General features: G+C 40.8%; 1 protein-coding gene across 4 annotated transcripts in view; it reads right to left on the bottom strand.

Moving 5' to 3' along the window:
* Nucleotides 1-335: 335 nt before the first annotated feature.
* MICU1 (mitochondrial calcium uptake 1) overlaps nt 336-21,621 on the bottom strand; it is a 231,194-nt gene continuing 209,908 nt past the window's right edge. For all 4 annotated transcript variants that reach the window (XM_050959515.1, XM_050959516.1, XM_050959519.1 and 1 more), the window contains 2 exons: nt 13,053-13,142; nt 336-6,461 (listed from right to left, as the gene is read on the bottom strand). In XM_050959515.1, coding sequence (XP_050815472.1) covers nt 6,301-6,461; nt 13,053-13,142 — 251 coding nt within the window. In that variant the 3' untranslated portion in view covers nt 336-6,300. The remainder of the gene's footprint in view (nt 6,462-13,052; nt 13,143-21,621) is intronic.

Genomic DNA, 21,621 nt, shown 5'->3' on the forward strand with positions numbered 1-21,621 from the left:
ACACACAGAAGTAAAATCCTGCTCACTACTCCCCTGTTTATACGAACAAGGATCGCATTCATCCTTTTGGCCACAGTATGGGACTGGAAGTGAGGATCTTCAATTTTGCATGTTAGAGAGGCCTTTCATGAATGATAAAGAGAGTCATTGCCCTTATCTGATGAAGAAAATAGTAACAAAAGCATTTTGTCACTAGACAACGTGTCTTACTTATTTTATTCTCTGTGTTTAAACTAAAGAGCATGGATCTCTTCTTAAGTATCTACATAATCACACTTCTGTACCAATTGATAGATTACCTTCCTTATGGAAAAGAGTGGGCACAAAGGCAAATCAACGCTGGTCACCCTTTATTCTATTTAATTTACTTCATTAATATTACCAAAAATATATTGTCAAGTCATGTACAGTATCCCGCAATGCACCACAGAACTGTACATGTTTCTTTTGTTTGGTCATGTTATATGTGATCAATTAAATAATTAAAGTGGTTTAATTAGGACTATATGTATTCATTGGTTGCATGCAACTTCAATGGCAACTACAAGCACATCTGCAAGAAATGACTGCCTTGTGTTACTTGGAAATCTTTATATCCTTGTATAATAAAGACGTTAGCCCCACACTATCGGACAAAGTATCAAACATTAAGCCACATCCAGGATTTGGCATGGTGCAATCTGACTGAAAAGACAAAAAACTACGTATTTACCCCAACTCCACGTCTAGTTAGTTTTGGTTACAAGAACAAGCTCTTTCTGGCTGAATTATAGTGAACAACAAGTATTAATCAGCCCTCATTACATTTCTATTACGTAAATGCTCTGAGGCAATTATGTTTTGAATGCACAATATTAAAAACATTTAATATTACTCATGTCTCTGAATATATATTTTTAGATGTGAGCAAATTGATTGCATTTGCTTCATTTAACTTATTTGTAATATAACCAAGCTTTCCTGTTCTTTTACACTGATGTTTTCTAGAGTAGAAAATGCTCTCTATCGCGCTGCACACTATGATTTATATAGTATTTGAATTGTTACATCCAAGATTTACTTATGTTTTGGGGTTTTCTTTGTTTGTAGTCACTCCAATGAACATACTCATCGGAGAAAAGTTTTCCCCCATGTAATTCCCATAATGTTTGTGCAGTAAAATAACCTCTTTGTTCATCTTGTTCATAATTCCTGCTTCTATACTTGGAACTTATAAGTATACTAAGCAACTGTTTAAGGCCCAGGCAGTTTAAGGGGGCCTTGATTTAGTATTACCCCAAAATATTACTCATCTTATTTAACATGAACTGTTTAACTTAGTGTATTATGATGTGCAGTACTGGGGTTTTTGTTGGATTGTGAAAATAATAAAATTAGTATTTTTAGGAGGTGGTAGAGGGTTGGGGCAGCATTCAAAATATTTTTGCTTAGGCCTTTTAGCACTGCCCTATGTTGGTTATATATTTGCCTCTGGACTGAACCTCTCTTGACCAAAGGGTTACAGAATTCAGCCCTTTTCAAAAGTGTTTGAAACCCCATTTCCTAAGTTCTAGGCCACATTTTAAATGTATAAGTTTTTGGGACACATGTTCTGGCCGAGAGATGTTATATCATTTACAGTTTTTCACTCTTATCTGTAACTCTGGCACTGATTTATGACACATAGACAAGGTAATATGGGGTGAAAGGCAAAGGCTTCATGACTCACATTCAAAGGAAAGTTGAACTGCAAAGACTAAAAAGATCTCCCAGATTCACTGCACCTTTGAGTTTGAAATCAGTGTGGGCTGCTTTAACTCCCTTTGCACAGCAGATGGCAGAATTGTTCTCTTAGCTATAGGACTAGGTTTACCTTTAATATCCTGACTGAAGAAAGCCTTTAGCTGCAGTGGAGATTTGTTTTCTTTTCTTCTTATACTTTTAGCTTATGCAGTCTGCACCTGGCACTGTAGAAGCCAGTTGTGGCAACGGCTTTTTTTAAACCATTTGTTAGTGAGGTCTCAAGCACTGCAACTGCCAGGTCTCCCTTCTGGGTCAACACCAAGCACCCAAGGTAGATGAGTTTTCACCCAATCCTTCAGCCTGGGGTTGCCACTGATCCCTGCTTTTGTTATTACTCCACTTTTCTCCCACATTTCATCTTAGAATGTGAGTATCCTGCACTGCATGGTTATATTGTAATGCCTGTTTGCCTAATTGTTTTATATTAAATAAAATCTTCGGTTGTATCACTCATGTTGCTCACTGTCCTCCACTAAATTAAATGATCTGTAACTGCATTGGAGACTTGATCCTTAAAAAAGTCAGTTTGGTTTTATGCCTTATTTTAACCATTTAATTGGGAATATGTAAATCAAAGGTTAGAGGCAGCTGAGCTCCAGAACTTCAGACAATTATTCTTCACTGGTCTAGCAAGTCACTGCTTCTTTTAGATACCCAGTTTGCTTTCTTCATCCAGGCAGGGATTGCGAAAGAACACATCTACCAACAAAAAAGTCCTAACAGTTTCTCCTGCTCATTTAGTGGGTTTACGTCCAATTCAGTTCAAAAGGGGCACATATGAAACAAACTGCCGTATGGAATTCTAGGAAAAATATACGTGCTGCAGCCTTTAGGAATGAATGGATCCCATACATGTTAACCATTTGGAGGACACACAAACAGTTCCACATTGAGTGAGAAGCAGTGGCTGCACATTCTTTCCTCCCATCCCCATGCTCACACCGAGTAGAAAGCATAACCGGAGATTCTGCTGCAATTTTTAGAGAATGCCCACTTCTGTGGATTTTAGTTCTAGTATCCTTACATCAGCTGTCTCACTATGCCTTCTTCTGCAGAGCTCCTTATTCTACACAAACTAGCCCTGGAGTGCTGAAGAGCGGACAAGAGGATGGTATGACGTAGAAAGGTGGCCCAATTTTGGGGCCCTGCACTTGGTTTCCAGCCTCAATAAGGTCCATCCTATTATCTCCTGTCCCTCTTGGCTATTAAGACCTATGGCTCAGACACAGGACCTATTATTAGCAGAAAGTGTCATTTCCTTTCTTCAGGACGGTAGGGTCACAGCATCTGTTAAACAACTCTTTGTTTCTTGATGAAGACTATCTTGACAGTGGGATTCCTGCTTACTATCACTCAGTCACCAATCTCCCTTTTGAGACGATTATAAAGAAGGTGGCATCAAAGCAACTCAGTACCTGAAGTCCTCAGGTTTTCTCAACTTCATCAGTCCAGCTTTAGAGCTAGGGATGGCAGAGACTGCACTGGTCTCAGTCAACAACCTTCAGACAATGGATAAAAATAGAGTGCTCATATTTGTGTTTAGATCTTTCAGCTGCCTTTGATACCACTGTGCAGCTTGATCAACTGCAGATGGCTCTGCTCTTTTGTCTCCAAGAGGAGCCACACTAGTACTGGATGGCTGTTTGGCTGTTCTGAAGGATCCTGCATGCGGTTCTTTCTTTTGCTTTAAATTCTTCTGCTTCTGATTGCTCTACGCACCCAGGAATGTGTTTGTTGGAGTAAAAAATCCAAAATGTAGGACAGTATAGCTACTGCAACTGATCAGTCTAGCTAGCTCTCAGTAGAATTGGATCTTTGCAATTCATACTTGCCATGCATTGTTCTTCATATTCACAGCAGAGGCTTTTTATGAATTCAGTTCTGTAGTGGGCTTTAACATGCATTTAGTTTTGTTTAAAAAGAAAAAACCAAGAGAGTGCTGAAGTTCTCAGAGAAGGTTGCACAACTGTCAAAGATCGCTGGTTGATGAGTTTATACACAGAGTGGGTAGACCAGAGGCGGCAGCAGCAGCATAAGTTCCCATCCCCTCTCTGCTAGAAAGACCAGGAGTAAGCAAGTGGTTGTCTTCATGCCCATTCAGTCCTTTGTTTCTTAGTGAAAACTAGCAACTACGAAGTCAGTTATGATGTGGATTCCTTTTGACACCAACACCTTTCACAAGGACAACTGAATATCCACGAGAAGGTGGTGACTCAATAACTGCAAAAAAAATTAGTAAAAATAAATTTAAAAGAATTTGAAAACTACTACTATTTTCACACTAGAAGGCAGCGTAGGGCTGAGACAATGGACATGAAAATAGATGTCTGTGTGTTGTTGCCATGTTAGTCCCAGGATATGAGAGACAAGATAGGTGAAGTAAAATCTTTTATTGTATCAACTTCTGTTGGTGAAAGAGACAAGCTTTCAGGCTCCACAGAGCTCTTCTTCAGGTCACCTGAGCTCTGTGGAGCTCTCTCTCTTGAAAATAGATTACATTAATGCTCTAGAGTTAGGATCTGTTAAGTGAATTAGGAGCACTGTAACACTCTCAGTTATGCAATGTGGTTGGAGTTTGATAGTTTACAGACAATCCTTTTTTTTTCCACATACTTGATGTGAATGTAGAGAGGAGCTATATCTTTTTATTTGACAACACTTGGACTTGTACATGCTAAATTGCTAAATTATTTGCACCCAAGACTAATTCAACAAAAGAAAAGGAAAAAACATCTTTCATGTGAACCTGTTGAAACCTGGTGGGAGTGGGAAAGTTTCCTTGTCAATCCAGACAAGATGCTAAATCTAGGTCCTGAGGTTCTAGGGCCTTTGGCACTGGATGAAATGGTTTCTTCTGAGAGCTTAACAGAATAACAAGCCCAGGAACTAATATGTTGTTAAGATGGGTTTTCATCAGCTTCAGGAAAAACTATTTCTCATCATACTTGTACCAACCCAGAAAAAAATGCAGGAAGCAATTGCATGGGAAGTTTGAGAGATGCTCTGAGTAGGTATCACAAAGGTGTCTCAAAGTGATTGGTATAGCCCTGTTGTACTGGTGCCCAAACCTGATGGGACAATCCATTTCTGTCTTGATTTCCATGGGGTTAAATAATGCTATTTCCGATCTGGATGCATACTTAATGCCACACATAGACAAGTTATTAGATTAGCTAGGGAAGGCTAAATATTTAACCATGTCAGACTTAGAGTTGAAGTGTGGAGGTGAAAGGGGGAAGGTAGCTTTCTAATCAATGTACTTTAGGGTACACTGTGTTATCAGATTTTTTGCCAAACACTGGCCATATAAAACCTCAGTCAACAGATCCTTACAAAACAAGCAGCACATTTACGTGAGTGAGAATGGACGATGCACAGAATTCCACCCTCCAGCCTTCTCTAAAACTGATGCTTTGTGTTCTCTCCTTTTACATTTAGTAGGAGTTCATTTTCAGCAGAGAGAGATTCAGATTTTTGTTGACTTGCTGCCAACAAAGTCAAATGTGACTTAAAGTCACGAGGCTTCCCATAAACACAGATGAAAGATGAGCATTTGCTTTTGTTGTGAACCAGTGTAATTAAAGTAATATTTTACAACGTTCAAGCATTCAGTAAATAGCAGCCTTAAAGCCAATACCCCATATAGAAGGACAGTCTCAGAGAGAGGAGCCCCTTATTAAAAAGAGAATTACTAAGAGCATATACGTTAGGTTGCTTATGCAAGGCAGGGTTCTTCTGAGGAAGGAGAAAGGTGGGAAAAAAATTAAGCCATTTTAAACTCCTTATATCCAAGGCAGTAACTAAGCCTAGACAGCCCTCTGTTTGACCAGGCATATCCCTATTTCACACCAAGCTTGCAAGACACCCCTGTGCCCTTAATCTTATGGACAGCTTCCGTAATAAACAAAGCTTGATATTGTTTTCTATAAACCCAGCTCTCTTTCAAAAGGTCATTCTAAACACTTTTTTTTTTTTGGTAAATAATGCTTAAAATCTAAACTAAAAATAATTCAGGAGCAAAAGACTAGGATTTGCTACTAGTAGATTTGCTAGGCATTTCTGTCCCACTGTTTGACACATACAGGACTGTTCCGACCAAGATTGTTCTCTGAAGCTATCCGTATTCAATTCTGCATAAAATCCTGGTTTTGTTGGACACTGGAGCATGCCATGCAGATGAAACTGGTGGCTTCAATACACAGAACTAATTATTCTTGTAATCTTCCTGAGAGATTAATATTAAAGAGGCATCAGCAGTGGAAAAATTAAAGTAGAATATACAATAGGCTCCAATTTCTGTTCTGGTGTTTGGAAAAACTCCAGTTGTTAATAGTCTGTGTCTTTTGGGTGGGTTTTTTCTAGTTCAATGTAGCAATGGGTCTGTTATCATTCTGTAGATTTCTGTGTGAAGAGTGTTCATCTGCAGAGCATTGGCAATGGCATGTTTTGCAGGAGCAGTACAGATAGATTTATGGCCCCAATAACATGTTGTAAACCAGGTTCTTCCATTTGCTGCAGTTATTGTTTGGGCATAGCAAAGTCCCAGGCTGTCTCCTGCGCGCATTTCCACATTGCCCTCATGAGTCGTGTAAATCCCATGTCTTTGGGCTTCTCCAAACCTCTCATAAGTCGCTGCTTCATAATGGCAACAAACTCCTTGTTACTCAACTCTCCATTCCCTAAGAGAAGAGGGAAAACAATTTCATTAACTTGAAAAGTACAAAAATAAAAGGCCTAGAAATCTTTGGAGGGAAGTAGCAAAAGCTTGGTTTCCTTTATAGAAGAAAAAGAGACTGGTTCATGTTTTGCTTTAGTCTCCTGACAGGTCAGGCCATGAAAAGTGCTGGTATCAATGTACAAATTTTACATTATATTTGAAGTTAAAGTTTTTGATTAAAACAAACACTTCAGAGTTTCTTGCTGACAGCCACTGTATGGCTGGTGTCACAATAGTGCTGCTTTTCAGCACAATGGCATCTCCCAGCAGGAAGCTTGGAAATAGCAAATTGTAAATTAACTCCAATTTCATACGCAATTCACATTTTACAAAATGTGAAAAATGCTTCTCCCCATGGGATCATTTCAGGACAATCAGCTGAGCAAAATGATCGCAGGTTCAATTTTGACAGTATTATATCACCAATTACAATTCTGCATCCTTTCCGGACAAGGCCAAATTACTAACTGAAACAATGAATGCTTTTATCAAAATGTTTACTTTGTGATTCATTGCAGTCAGGAACTCTGACACAGTGGTCTTAAATGAAAATGCATGACAGGTTCAACGACTTATTTTCCAAAGACCCAACTATTGCATAGCAATAAGGAAAATTTCACATTTCATATGTTGACATTGGTGAGATTCAGAGGTGGCAAAAATCTTTGACACTGCAATGCAGCCCCATTTGTGATCATACACAATTTGGCAGATTTTTTTTTCAACGTATGTCAAGCAGCATATGACAACATCTGACTGTTTCTTGGAGCAGCTAGTCCTGGAACCCACAAGGGGCGTGGCAATCCTTGATATAGTCCTAACTGGCACACAGGATCTGTCCAAGAGGTGAACCACTCAGTAAAGCGACCAGGATGTAATTAAATTTACCATTCTTGTAGGGAGAAAAATACCAAAGAAACCCACCACAGCAGCATTTAACTTCACAAGGAGAACTACACAAAAATGAGGAAGCTAGTTAAACAGAAATTAAAAGAACAGTCACAAAAGAGAAATGCCTGCAAGCTGCATGGAAACATTTTAAAATCACCATAATAAGAGGCTCAAATTAAATGTGTACCCCAAATAAATCAGTAAGAAGACTAAACAAAATGCCACCATGGCTAAATAACAGAGTACAAGAGGGGTTAGAGACAAAAAGACATTCTTTTAAAATTGGAAGTAAAATCCAACTGAGGAATATAGAAAGGAGCATAAACTCTGCCAAGTATAATTAGGCAGTCCAAAAAAGAATTTGAAGAGCAACTAGCAAAAGACACAAAAACTAATAACAAATTGGTTTAAGTATATCAGAACCAGGATGCCTGCCAAACAGTGAAGACTATCAAGGTGCTACAGGAGCACTCAAAGATGACCAGGCTGTTGTGGAGAAGCTAAATGAATCATTTGCATCAGTCTTCACTGCAGAGGATGTGAGGCAGATTCCCACCCCTGAGCCATTCTTTTTAGGTGACAAATTTGAGGAACTGTCCCAGACTGAGGTGTCAATAGATGAAATTTTGGAACTAATTGATAAATTGAAAAGCAATGAGTCATCAGGACCATATGGAGACCCAAAAGTTCTGAAGGAACTCAAACTAGCAGAACTACTAACTGTGCTATATAACCTATTACTTAAATCATCCTCTGTACCAAATAACTAGCAGATGGCTAATGTGATGCTGATTTTTAAACAAGGTTCCAGAAGTGATCCTGGCAATTACAGGCCGGTAAGCCTAACTTCAGTACCAGGCAAACTGGTTGAAACTACAGTAAAGAACAGAATGATCAGACACAATGATGAACATGATATGTTGGGGGAGAAGTCAATGTGTTTTTTGTAAAGGGAAATCATACCTTACAAATCTATTAGAATCCTTTGAGGGTGTCATCAAACATGTGGACAAAGATATTATGCATTTGAACTTTCAGAAAGCCTTTGACAATGTCCCTCAACAAAGGCTCTTAAGCAAAGTAAGAAGTCATGGGATAAGAGAGAAGTTCCTCTCATGGTTAAAAGACAGGAAATGGTCAGTTGTCACAGTGAGAGGGAAGTAAATAGTAGGATCTGTACTGGGACCTGTGCTGTTCAACGTATTCGTAAATGATCTGGAAAAAGGGGTAAACAATGAGGTGGAAAAGTTTACAGACAATACAAAATTACTCAAGATAGTTAAGTCCAAAGCTGACTGTGAAGAGTTACAAAGGCTTCTCTCTAAACTGCTATGTTAAGAGTTTGACTTAAACTGACTAACCCAATGAAACTTGGGGTCCAATCTGCAACTCCAAACTCATCCCGCACTACTGAACCTAGCTATTGCACCATACACAGAACTGGCACTTGGGATCTTAGATGGAAAAATGAACAGGGACAAATCTACCAAGATGGGAGACTTATCAAAGGAAATATGGAAGATACTAAAAAAAAGAATAATCACAACAAAGCAGAATGTTTATAAAGTTAGAAGTGGAGCTGGGACTATTGTGAACGTGGAAACTTCTTGAGAGGACTTTTTTGCATGCAAGTAATTTAGGAAGTGTCACAGGGTTTGAAATAGAAATATATTATTTAAAAAAATAACAAACTTCCTAGACTTAGACTCATTTTGGCAAGTTTTATTCCACAGCCAATTTTTATGGATAATTTATAATCCCTAGGATTTTTAATGATAATACTGACAGACTCTGAAGGGACTATTCCCAATCAGATTCAGACACACAACATGATGCAGTGCCTTTACATTCCAATTCATTGGAAGACATCCAGGTCTCTGAAATTCCTGTCTAGTTTACTATCAGTTTTGTAGGTATATGTTTGTTTCCCCAAGACCATTTGACAAGGAAAGAAGAAAGGATTCCTGACAGTTCTATGCCCAGTGCTTCTTCCTGCTTCGTGTTTGTCATTTAGACTCTTGCTTAAGAGACAATCTGTCTCTTCCTAATTGTATCGTTTGTACAGAGTTTGTCCCCTGCGCACTCTGCATGTAAATCAAGAAATACTCCAAGGAAGCAAAGCTTTCAGACCATCGTGATTTAAAAAGCTCTAGCCAGCACTGTTTTTGTTTTAAATAATCTGGCTACAGATATTTCAACCGATTTCCTGTGGCTTTATTGGTGCACTGGGCAGAGGGGCCCAATAAAATCCATTATGCAAGATATTATTCTTTCCGACTGGTTTTAAGAGGCTTGAAAACTGAAGGCTTTTTGGAAATAACTCTCTCAACAAAGCCCTGTCATGTTCATTCTGTACTTTGTGTACATACAAGGAACTAGAAAACCCCAGTAATTATTCCTAAAAACAGGGTCTCATTGCTAACTTTATTTTCTGCTCTTTGTGCTGATTTAGAACAATCCTTTTCTCTATATGCAGTCCACTTCTTAATTCAGTATTGCCATTTTTAGCTTCTATGTTATCTGATAGAAAAGCAACCACATAACTACTTCAGTATGAAACTCTGGAGTCTCATTTAAGACCACAAATTTATCCTTTTCTCAGCACTCCCTCCCCTATCACTCACCCACCATCAGGACTTGCTACCATGTTAAAAAAAATTTCAGCAGTTTCATTCCTTAAGCCATATTTGGAAAGTCTGTATACACAGGCTAAATTAAACTGAAGAGATCTGTCTGCTTTTATACTATGTTCCTATCTTTGAAGAGATTTCTCTAACAGAACAGTCTTTTCCTCTAAAGATTTGGTACCAAAACATTCAACAGAATCTCCTCAGAGTATGCAAATGGAGACCATTTGGATACATTTCAGTTCACTCTAATTACAGATCAAAATATCTGGCTTGCAGATCCAGTCAGGAATCGCTAGTGAACTACTTCGGAAAAACAGGATTCAACTTTCTTTCACCAAAGGTACAAGGAAGAATATGAAGCTGGAAGCAAGAGGGGAAATAGACACAATTGCAAAGATGCATTTATCATTTAATCAACAGTGAACACAAAACTATCTATTTGCACACACACAGTTATCAGAGGACGGACAGCATATCAAAATGGGTGATTTGAGAGCCCTGCTGGATATCCAGATAGTGAGTACATTTACCCCTTTGAGGACACAATGGACCTACTGTATATTAAAAGAAAACATAAGCAAAAAATGATGAGCCATTAGTCTACCAATATTTAAAACAGAGGCACCTGATTTAGCATTGAATACACTGGATAACTAGAGATACAGTAAATTCTCCTGGGTTATGTTCTTGGCTCTGCCAATGATTTGCCCTGTGGATTTAGGCAAATACTTAACTCAGTTTCCCTGGATGTAAAATAAGGATAACAACTCTTATTTATTATTATGTACCTCAGAGAAATACTATGACAATTGGTGTTTACAAAGTACTCTGAGGATGTAAAATGCCATTTAAGTGCTAATTACATGAGGATGCTATGTTTTGTGACAGTGCTGTCAAGAAGTGAAGGGATGTGATGTTATGAGTTGGTTAATCAGCTTCTCCAGTTGAGCAGTGGCATTTCATAAGAACATAAAAATGGCTGTACTGGGTCAGACCAATGATCCATCTAGCCCAGTGTCCTGTCTTCTGACAGGACCCAACACCAGGTGCCCCAGAGGGAACGAACAGAACAGGTAATCATCAAGTGATCCATTCCCTGTCATCCATTCCCAGCTTCTAGCGTGATTTCCAGCCATGATGTCATAGAAAAGTGTAATGTCACAGGAGGGTAGACTGGTTAAACAAAGTACCCAATATACTCACTGAAGGGCAGCTACTGAACTTCCATATTCAGAGTTACAGTGCTTGAAGTAGCCAATCTCACTAGTCTCATTACAAACTGCATTAAGTTCTGGCTCGCCACGCATTATTCCGACACGATCACTGTGACTCTGTAGTTAAGTATATTCACTTTCACAATGCAAGTGTGACTAACACTCATTGCTTACTCCACAAAATGCCATTGCACAGAGGATACTCTTAGTTTGCACCGTCCAATTATTACCAGAGTGTAATGTTTCACTTGAATGTCTGAAGGCATGGCATATATACTGCAGTTTTGAATGTTTCTGCTACTGTTCACAGAGGCAGGGCTGCCCAAAGGATTCAGGGGTCTTGGGGGCAAAGTGGGGAAGCTTTGGCGCTTATACTCACCTGGTGGCAGTCCAGGTCTTCGGTGGCATTTCGGCGGCGGGGGGCCCTCCAGTCGCTCTGCATCTTCGGCAGCACTGAAGGGCCCCCCGTCACCAAAATGCCGCCGAAGACCTGAACTGCCGCCGGGCCAGGGCTCACGGGGCCGCTCCGGGGCCCAGGACAAATTGCCCCACTTGCCCCCTCACCCCCAGGTGGCCCTGCACAGAGGACAACATCCAGCCCTGAGTTTCTATCCACAAGGGAAAAATTAAACTAGTTAGTGGGATATTGAGAAATCACCACAGCAGGAATAAAATCCTTATATATGAGATCTGCAAAACCTAGTTTAGCATTAGAGACTATAGTTCTTAGTTTCTTTAACTGAACTTTGGTTCTGCTGTGTAGGGGGCACAGTGCATCTATTCATTGAGCTGGCCATTGAGTTAACCATTAATTGTTAATTCAGCATCCCTGCTGCAGGAGCTTGGAGCTCTTCAACTTCCATTTTTCAGCTCCCACTTTTAAGACCTGCACTGCAGTCATCATCCTTCTGAGCTCAGTAATTTTCCTCCTTAATCAACCTGAGATTGCTTTTGAGTGACAAGAGCAGGCCAGAAAAAGCAAACTACTGGGAATAAATTCCAGGCTTCTTGCATGGCAATGCACATTGCTACCATTAATTAGCTAGTGTTTGTACAGAGCTGTAAATGCAAAGTACCCTGTTAGTGCTAAATATTCTTATTACCAACAATAGGCCATAATTGATAATTTTGTTAAACAGAAATGTTTCTGAGAACAGAAAATAGTCTGTCTTCTCTCTGCAGTGAGCTATTCAGTCAGAAATCTGACCTACAAAACCCTCACATTTTTAAGTTAGATATATGAAAACTTTCAGAGAGCACTGAATGCCATTAACGAAACCCTCTGAAAAGTATAAGCTTTTAATACAGACCACAACACAAACAGCAAACTATAATATAGGGTGAAGGGAACAGTGAATACCACCATGAAATGGATAATAATGCTATGGAAGGCCAAGTCTAGCAGTATTTTCATGCTATTGATAAGCTGGAGAGCAGAAATGAAAACAATAGATAAAAAGCCAGTTAGCCTGGAGGTGGAGGGGATGGGGAGGGAGAAAGCCTCCAAATCTCATTCATTTTGACTGCCTCTGGTTATTGATTTTACCTTTAGTATCTCTCTACATTATAAATTGCAAAATGGGGAACAATAGAAGAGTGCTCTGATGCGGATAAAAGTTTGTCAGATACAACCAACTCATCCCTTGAAAAGAAAATATTATTGAAATGCTCAAACAACATATTTAGCTTTTATAGCTTGATTCTTTCAGGTTTTTTTTTTTTTTGGGAGGGGGAATACAGATAAACTATACAACACACTGGGCACATGCTGGGAATATGAAAAGGTCAGACCTATTACAGTAAATTAAAACCACTCACCGTCACAATCAAAAAGAGCAAACACCACATCACACACGTGGTCTGAGAGCTCCACTTTTGCCACTGTCCTGGCTACCTGCTGCATGGTAACTGAAATAAAATAAGGATACATTATTAATAGAATGCAGTAATCTTAAATAAGTGTTATCTTTCATCTTTCACCTTTTGTAACTGTTTTTCTTCAAGATGTTGTACTCATGTTCATTCCATTCTAGGTGTGTGCACAGCCACATGCACAGTTGTTGGAGACTTTTGCCTTAGCAGTATCCATAGGGTAGGCTGTGGCGCTCCCCTGAGAGCCACGCTCATGCATCAGTATATTAGGTGCCGCCAACCCCATGCCCTCTCAGTTCCTTCTTGCCAGCAACTCTGACAGACGGGTGTGGGGGGGTGGGTAATGGAATGGACATGAGCAACATATCCTGAAGACCACCAGTTACAAAAGGTAGGTAACCGTTTTTAGTTCTTCAGGTGCTTGCTCATGTCCATTTTATTTTAGGTGACTCACAGGCAGTATTCTCAGAGGCGGGCTCAGAGTTCACAGTTTAGCAGCCTGTAGTACTGCCATACGAAACCAGCATCGTCCCAGGCCTGCTGGGTAAGTGTGTAGTGGGACATAAACTATGGCCACCCTACAGATGTCCTGGATAGGCACCTGGGACAGAAAAGCTGCCAAAGAGGCCTGTGCCCTGGTTGAGTGGGCGGTTACAATCACTGGGGATGGCACTTTCCCCTGATATTAGCAGCAGCAAATACAGGTGGTGATTCAAGAAGAAATTCTTTGAGCAGACACCAGGCGACCTTGCATCCTGTTAGCCACAGCGATGGACAATTGCATCAACTTGCAGAATAGCTTGGTCCTTTCAATGTAGAAGGCTAACAGCCTCCTGACGTCTAGGGAATGCAGCCTACACTCCTCCTCTGACTTATGCGGCTTCAGAAAAAAGACAGGTAAGTAAATGTCCTGACCTTTATGAAACAGAGACCACCTTGGGCAGGAAAGCCAGGTGTGGGCTCAGCTGGACCTTTTCTTTGTAAAAGACCCTGTAGGGTGGTTCCGAGTTGAGTGCCCTAATCTCAGAGACCCAGCAGGCAGATGTTACTGCAACCAGGAGAACAACCTTCCAGGAAAGGAGAAGGAGACAGCAGGAAGCTAGAGGCTTGAAGGGAGGTCCTGGGAGCCGAGACAGCACCAGATTGAGGTCCCACGGAGGAACATGGGGGTAGAGGTGCTCAAGGCCCTTGAGGAATCTGGCAGATGTCCTGGGCAAAAATCAACCTTCTCTCAAGCAGATGGAAGGCCGAGATAGCCACCAAGTCAACTTTGACAGTTGAAAGGGAGCTTGATATGCAGAAGATAGTCCAGGATTAACTGCAGCGAGGCTTGCTCAGGCTTAATGCCTTTGTCCGAGGTCCAGCAGGTGAATCACTTCCACAATACTCCAGATGAGGCCTAATCAGCACGAAGTAAAGCAGAAGAATTACATCTCATGTCTTGCTTACAACACTCCTGCTAATACCTCCCAGAATGATGTTTGCTTTTTTTGCAATAGCGTTACACTGTTGACTCATTTTTAGCTTGTGGTCCACTATGACCCCCAGATCCCTTTCTGCAGTACTCCTTCCTAGGCAGTCATTTCCCATTTTTTGTGCGTGCAACTGATTGTTCCTTCCTAAATGGAGTACTCTGCATTTGTCCTTATTGAATTTCATCCTATTTACTTCAGATCATTTCTCCAGTTTGTCCAGATCATTTTGACTTTTAATCCTATCCTCCAAAGCACTTGTAACGCCTCTCAGCTTGGTATCATCTGCAAACTTTATAAGTATACTCTGTATGCCATTATACCGTACTCTGTATGCCTGTTTACCATTGCCCTTCCGGCTTCCAGGGCGGAGCCACTGAGGCCTGACTCTACCGACTGACTCTGGTTGGTGACCAGCGAGGTGAGGGCGAGGAATGGTGCCTACCCAATGAACAGTACTGGTGGGAATGGGAACAATGCCTTGACAAGGATCAGCCCTGCCTGGGCAGGGACTGAAATCTGGGAGACTGTCTGGGTGAAGGTGACCTGGGTCGTGGTGATCTTTGATGGGAAGCTTGCCGGTACTGGTGGTACGGGGACCAGTGTCTTGACTCTGGTTTCCCATGTCTTGTAGGGGGAGAGTGCAGCGAAGACCTGGGAGACCTAGGATACAGTAACAGGGTCCAAGGCTGTGGAGATGGAGATCTGTGCCTGTGGTCTGGTGACCAAGGGTGCTCCACTGCTCTGTGAGGCGTTCCCATGATCGGCTTGCCCTTAGCCGAATCTGCTGCCTGTTGCGGCATCTGCGGTGCCAGTCAGCCTACTTGTTCTTTAGCTGTCAGAGCCGCTTTGGGCAATGAGGGTCCTGGGAGAGACCAGAATCCCCTGCTGCTCCCCAGAGTCAGAGAAGGATTCCTGACCAGGCTGGAGAATCGACCTCTGCGATAACCCCGTGAAGCCCCAGGGCAGGTACATGGCCTGACTTCCGTCCTTTCCAAAAGCCCCTTTCCCTTCTGGTGCCAGTAGGGCTCCTCTTCTTTTGCTGCTTCTTAGGCACTGGCGAGGGGGAACAGTGCAGGGCGGAGAACAGTGCTAGCATTGTGCTCTGCACTGAAATCGAAGTGCTCGGTGTGGGGTCCGAGTGGGAGGGCTCTGATGCAGGATGAAGCGCAGCCTCCATGGAGGGCCCTCACACAGATATCCTGCTCCTTTGGGTTCTAGGTCAAAAGTTTTTACAGATTCGACACTTGTCCTTTCTATGGGACTCTCCCAAACACTTCCAACAGCTGTGAGGGGGGGTCACTGATAGGCATCGGCCTGCTGCATGACAAGCATGGTTTGAAACCAGGAGAATGGGGCATGCCCTGCTCTGAGGCGAAGTCCCAGCTGGAACTCTAACTACCAAACTAACCTAACACTTAACTTAGTACCTGCAAACCATATACAAAGAAGATAAACAAAGGCTGTAAAGAACTGCTAATGCTCTTATGATTTGCAAGACAAGGTGCTCCAACCATCATGGGCAGTAAGAAGGAAGTGAGAGGACATAGGGTCATTGGCACTTAATATACCAACACATGAATGCAGCACTCAAGGGGGCACCACAGCCAACCCTATGGATACCGCTAAGGCAAAAGTCTCCGACAACTGTGCACATTGGGCGCGCAGACACTTAGAATGGAACTGACATGAGCAAGCACTCGAAGAAATAGCATTTTACAAAAAGCTACCGTCCAAAGTATTTTTCTCAGGAAGTTTTAAATTAAATTTCTTCCCCACTCTGTTCAACTCTCTCCTTGAAATCAGTCTCCTCAAAAGACCGATGTTCCTACACTATACATGCACAGTGCTTTGTTGTAAGGATGCTGATGAACCTTGAAATGTTGCTATTATTTTTATTGAAGTAAAAGTATTAAGCACTAATTCTGGAAATAAAACAAAAGAAAACCACCCACCAGCCAAAACTACCGTTTCTTCTTTGTTTGCAAAGTCCATGTAACTGGAACTGTAGGTCTTTTAACTTTTTGCTTCTTGAGAGGAAAGCATCAGAATGAGAGCAAACCCTCCACATATAATTTCCCACCTCCCCTGCTCACAAACTCTCTATTCCTTGAATGGTCAGTAAGAAGGTTTTCCCCCCTCCATGTTGAAAAAACATATGAATTGTCATCTTTGCAACACTTGGTTCCTGCAGGCTGAATATTGTTTTCCTGCTAAGCAGTCCAGAGCTGATACAAACTCAAAAAGGCAAGTTCCAGTATCTGTGAAAATAATACATCTTGCATCATCACTGACCAGGCTTTGTAGAGAGGTTTGTGATATTAAACTTGCAATATGCAGTAATGAGAGTTCATGGCAAGGTTAGTGGCATCTCAGTCTAGAGGGTGAGTTCAGGCCACAAGTGAAAAGGCATTTGGTAGTTTCATCAGAGTCCTTAGTGGCCAGTGATGCATGTCACAACACTCTCAATTCAGCATGGTTGCTATAGTAGTTCTTGCTGTACAAAAATCAATGGCTTAGCATAGTATATAACCATTATACATTCACATTGGTAGCATTCAGCTACCTCCCTCTATTTTTTCTTTTGGGGTTGATAACTGGATTATAGAGGACAAGGTGAGGTGGGTTAACTGGTGGTCATCTGTGCTGACATATGCTGATATTTATTAAGGATTTGTTTTCCAGTTCTAACTTTAAAAAGTAATGATAGGAAAGAAGTGCAGAAGTGGAGGAGGAGTGATGCAGGTTAGGAATGAAGAACACTGACAGTTTTCATCTCTCTGTATTTTAAAAGGATGGGTTTCAATATAATGATAATATATGATTTTAATTTGTCCTTATTATGTTGCACAGAACGTCAAGTACCTGTGGCAAAAGGGTGCTTTATAAATTCATTTGTTATCGTCAAAAGTCTTTAGGGAAGTTGAACTCCTGCAAACATACTATGCCACAATTTATTCTTAATATTTGTATTCAGATAGTGCCTTTATCCAGGCTACAAGTCTCTTGTTTTCATACAATCAATTTAAATAAAAAAATTAGCACCTCTTTACAATAGACAGAGCACTTGTGACCCTACACTTTCCAATAATTCAACAGCGGTGCTGTGAAATCTCTTGTCATCTAGAAAAATTTTTGATCCTGCACTGTGGGATTTTGCAATCTTCAACAGAACGGAGAACACAGAAGGCTTTGCACTAGAAGGGGAACCACTGCATATTGCAAACATGTGGGCTAGGTTTTGCAAACAAATAGTAATATTTCCCTTCAAAAAACATTCCCTCTCTCTTCAAAACACGAAACAACTCCCCGCCCCCCAATTCCAAATGCATCAAAAGTCATTGTTTATGACTTCTAATCTGGGTATCTACATGTTACTAACAAAAAAGATAAGACAATATTCCTAAATGCAGAGTAAAATAAATCAGCTTACTAAGTGCTTTGAGATCCACGAATAGGGATGTAAGAGCTGAGTGTTAATATTAGTCATTTGCTTCATATAAAACAATATGTGAGTTTGGTGAAGGGTACAAGAGGTGAAATCAGCAAGTAATTTCTAGTTTAAGTGCTTCATTGATGCCAATTGCATTAGATACAGTCTGACATTCTATTACAATCAATTTGATATAGTAGCAGAGGAACCTGAGAAGGGAGGAGTATGCCTATCGGTGAAGTAACAAAATACAAGCTTTAGGAGAGTACCAGTCATGGGCCATGTTTTCAGATGAGCACATGTAACCCATGCTCTGTCCCCCTGCAGTGGTACCTAGACCACCTAGAGATTGATGAGTCTGGCACAGAATGTGTATGGGGGGAGGAGAAGGAGAAGATGCTAGCAAAATCATTTTAAATGCCTTTTTTAATGTAGCAATACTCAATGAAAAACCATCCACATTTGCATGGTTTGTTAGCTGTAAGTCAAGAGTTTAAAAAGGGCTGATTTTTAAAAGAGAACCCAAAGAAATTAAGGACAAGCAGTGAAAATGTGCAATTCTAAAGAGATTAATCTGACTGAGAATCTTGTAGACACCACTTGAGAGAAAAGCAAAATGGCAGAAAGTCAAAACCATCACATTTCAAACACACATGAATTCCTCTGCCTCCCTCGTTATTCCCCAAAATTAGGTGTCTTTTATAAATAAGAAAAAAAACTATCGGAAATATTAATTAGAGAAAGCAAAAAGCAAAAAGCACTAAGAGACCACTCAATTAGTGTATAAAAGCAGTTTCTAGTAAAAGTCAAAAGTTTTTGTTTTTTTTTAAATGAGTGTTATGGTATGCTAAAGGGATGATTCTGTATAATACCTGCTAGGTTCTTTTTACCCAGGTTCTCTTTTATTCCCCAAATCCCTTCTCTCTGTTTCTGCTGTCTCTAATTAGCTTCCACTTAAACCTCTAGACACCTGCTGTGCTAGCCAGGCAGAAATACTGCATCACTGCAGGTTTCACCACAGTGAAAGCCCAGCAGTGCTGACTGTTATCTGTTGTCTTTGATTCTAGTTCAGAGATGCAAAGTTGACAAACACTTTCCCTGGGATTAACGATATGGAGAATAGCTCCTTTCCTTGGCACTGAGAACAGCCAACCTGTCAATTAATATGATGGAAGTTCCTGATCTGACTACCAGTGCTAAAGATCAAAAAGCTGCCCCTGAAAACAAGTAAGCTGTCAACAGGCCCACCACAGTGGGGTTCACAGCTTTATAATAATTCTAGTTTCTAGATAAGACTGCTAAGATGAACCTTACACAACACTTTATTTCCTCTGTTTGTGGTGCACCCACAATTTGTGTCTTGCAACCACTTTGCCTATCTCCCAAGGCAAATGTCCCCCCTGCCCTGTTTGTTATATTTTAGGAGAAAACTAAGAAATTAGATAATGTGCATGAACATTCTAGAGATAGCCACGCCTTTTTTTAAACTATAATTATACCTTTCAAACCTACAAAAGCCCTCAAATATCTTAGCACTAATTCTCTTCTGTGACTGTGCTCTGTATATCAGAAGTAGCCTGCGTACCATGTGATGTGGCTGCTGTCTGCGTAAGTGCTCTTTAATTCCAGGGGTCAGAATTTACTTAGGAAAAAATGAGGAATCATTCCTAAGTAGATGTTGTAGAGAAACTGGATCAATTGTGCTAAACACCTTTGAGTCAAGCCCTTGCCAACTGAACAACAGGGGAAACTCACTGTATGTAACCTACACCCACATCTAGTCATTATGAATTATACTGCATCTTACAAAGAAAAAGGTTTTGAAAAGCGCCTGAATGCACTGAAACAGTCAAGTCCATTTAGAATTCTCTGATGTCTAAGCTATTAAAATAATCTCTCTCTCTCTCTCTCACACACACACACCTACACACACACCTTGTTTTTGAACCCTCAGACACTCCCTTCTTCAAAATAGCCCCGTTGGCATAAGTTAGTTTGGAAGATACAAGGCATTCACATTGATAATCAACTGCAATTCAAGCTAATGGGTGCATCTGATGAAGGCAGTCTGTAGTCCTATGACAAGTGCTCTATAACCTCATTTATGATTTAATCCATTCACACTTACATCTAACATCCATGAATCATAATTAAATTACAGCAGCTGAGTTCATTTCCACCTCTCCCCCTACACTCTGAGGGATAATCACGGACAATTAATCCCAAAGTGCCTGCAAATGTTGCAAGTGTTCAGTGCTGTGGGGATAAGCAGGTTTCACTTTCCTATCTAGTTCAACATGGACAAGTTCAACTTATGTTGGGCCAAAAGATCAACAGGGCCAGATAAAATCTGAATACCCCCTATATCCTGACAGTCCTTCAGCATGCCTCTGCAGAGCCTGAAATAACTGTTGATTATTGTTCTGCGGCCTAATGAATCCTGGACCAAGCGGACACAAAACAGATGCCCGAGCATGCCCCATATAATGTTGTTGACATTCATAGTTAATAACCTGGCACATATCTGCTTCCTTCCTCTCTGGATGACTCCTGCAGAGTCTGGGCCAATTAATTCAGGTCACTGGCAAGGTGCTCAATTAATGCTAGACCAAGCAACTACAGCCCATATAGAAAGCTGTGCCTCAAGAATGCCACTTACTTGCTGTGTGGAGAACACCTCTGACTATACTATGCCACAATTTGGACTACAGGGGTGTATATTGCAGAGTGCACCCCTGCAGTCCCCACTTTGGCACAGCGTAGACAAGCACTAAAATTTTGTGAAGTCCATCAAAGGTGCTGTATATATGAGGACAGATAAAATAACCACTTAAGAAAATATGTAAATTTAAATCCCCTGGCTCATTTCACAATACACTTTCCTACATATATGCTCACATAAGCCAGGTCAGCAGGTAATGAGAAGGCTGGAACTGTGCATTAGGAATGCTTAATTACTGCAAGTGGAGCGTGCAAAAAATTACAGGCAGCAGCATGCAAAGATGGCAAATCCTGCTTTCTGCACAGGCTTGGTCTTAATTTTGAAGTGTATCTTAATAGAGCCAGTCACCTTAGAAAGACAGGACCATTTCAGGCACTCTTCTGCATAGGCTATTTAGAAAAGGGGGAAAAAAAGCAGCAACAGAATGAAATTTTGAAGTGAAGATGAGAAAAAGTGGCTCCTAGAGAATTTCTATGTAATTGCTTTTTATGCAAAGTCCTTTTCCATGTTGCAATGCCAGTGGTGACAGAGATTCAAATAACCTGTCTTACTACTGGAGAAGTGGTCAAAAAACTGAAAAATTGTGGTCATCGTACAGCTGTAGCTGTTCAAGATTATGATTTTGGACTGCTGTGAAGAGAGATCAGATTAATCCCTTTTATCTGCCAAGCAATCCTCAAGGGCAAAGGGGAAATTTTGAAGGCAACTCATAGCTAAAGTCTATTGCTGTTTCTATTTGGTTGTAAGTACAAACCGTGAATATTATACGCAAAATGACCATTACAGACTTTCTCTCAGTTTGCCTGCACTCTCTTCTCCCAAAACATCATGGCTTTTAAAATAACTTCATTGTCTCTCAACACACACGTTAATGTACTATGAAAGAGA

The sequence above is a fragment of the Gopherus flavomarginatus genome, chromosome 6, assembly GCF_025201925.1.
Source record: "Gopherus flavomarginatus isolate rGopFla2 chromosome 6, rGopFla2.mat.asm, whole genome shotgun sequence".
Taxonomy (NCBI): Eukaryota; Metazoa; Chordata; order Testudines; family Testudinidae; genus Gopherus; species Gopherus flavomarginatus.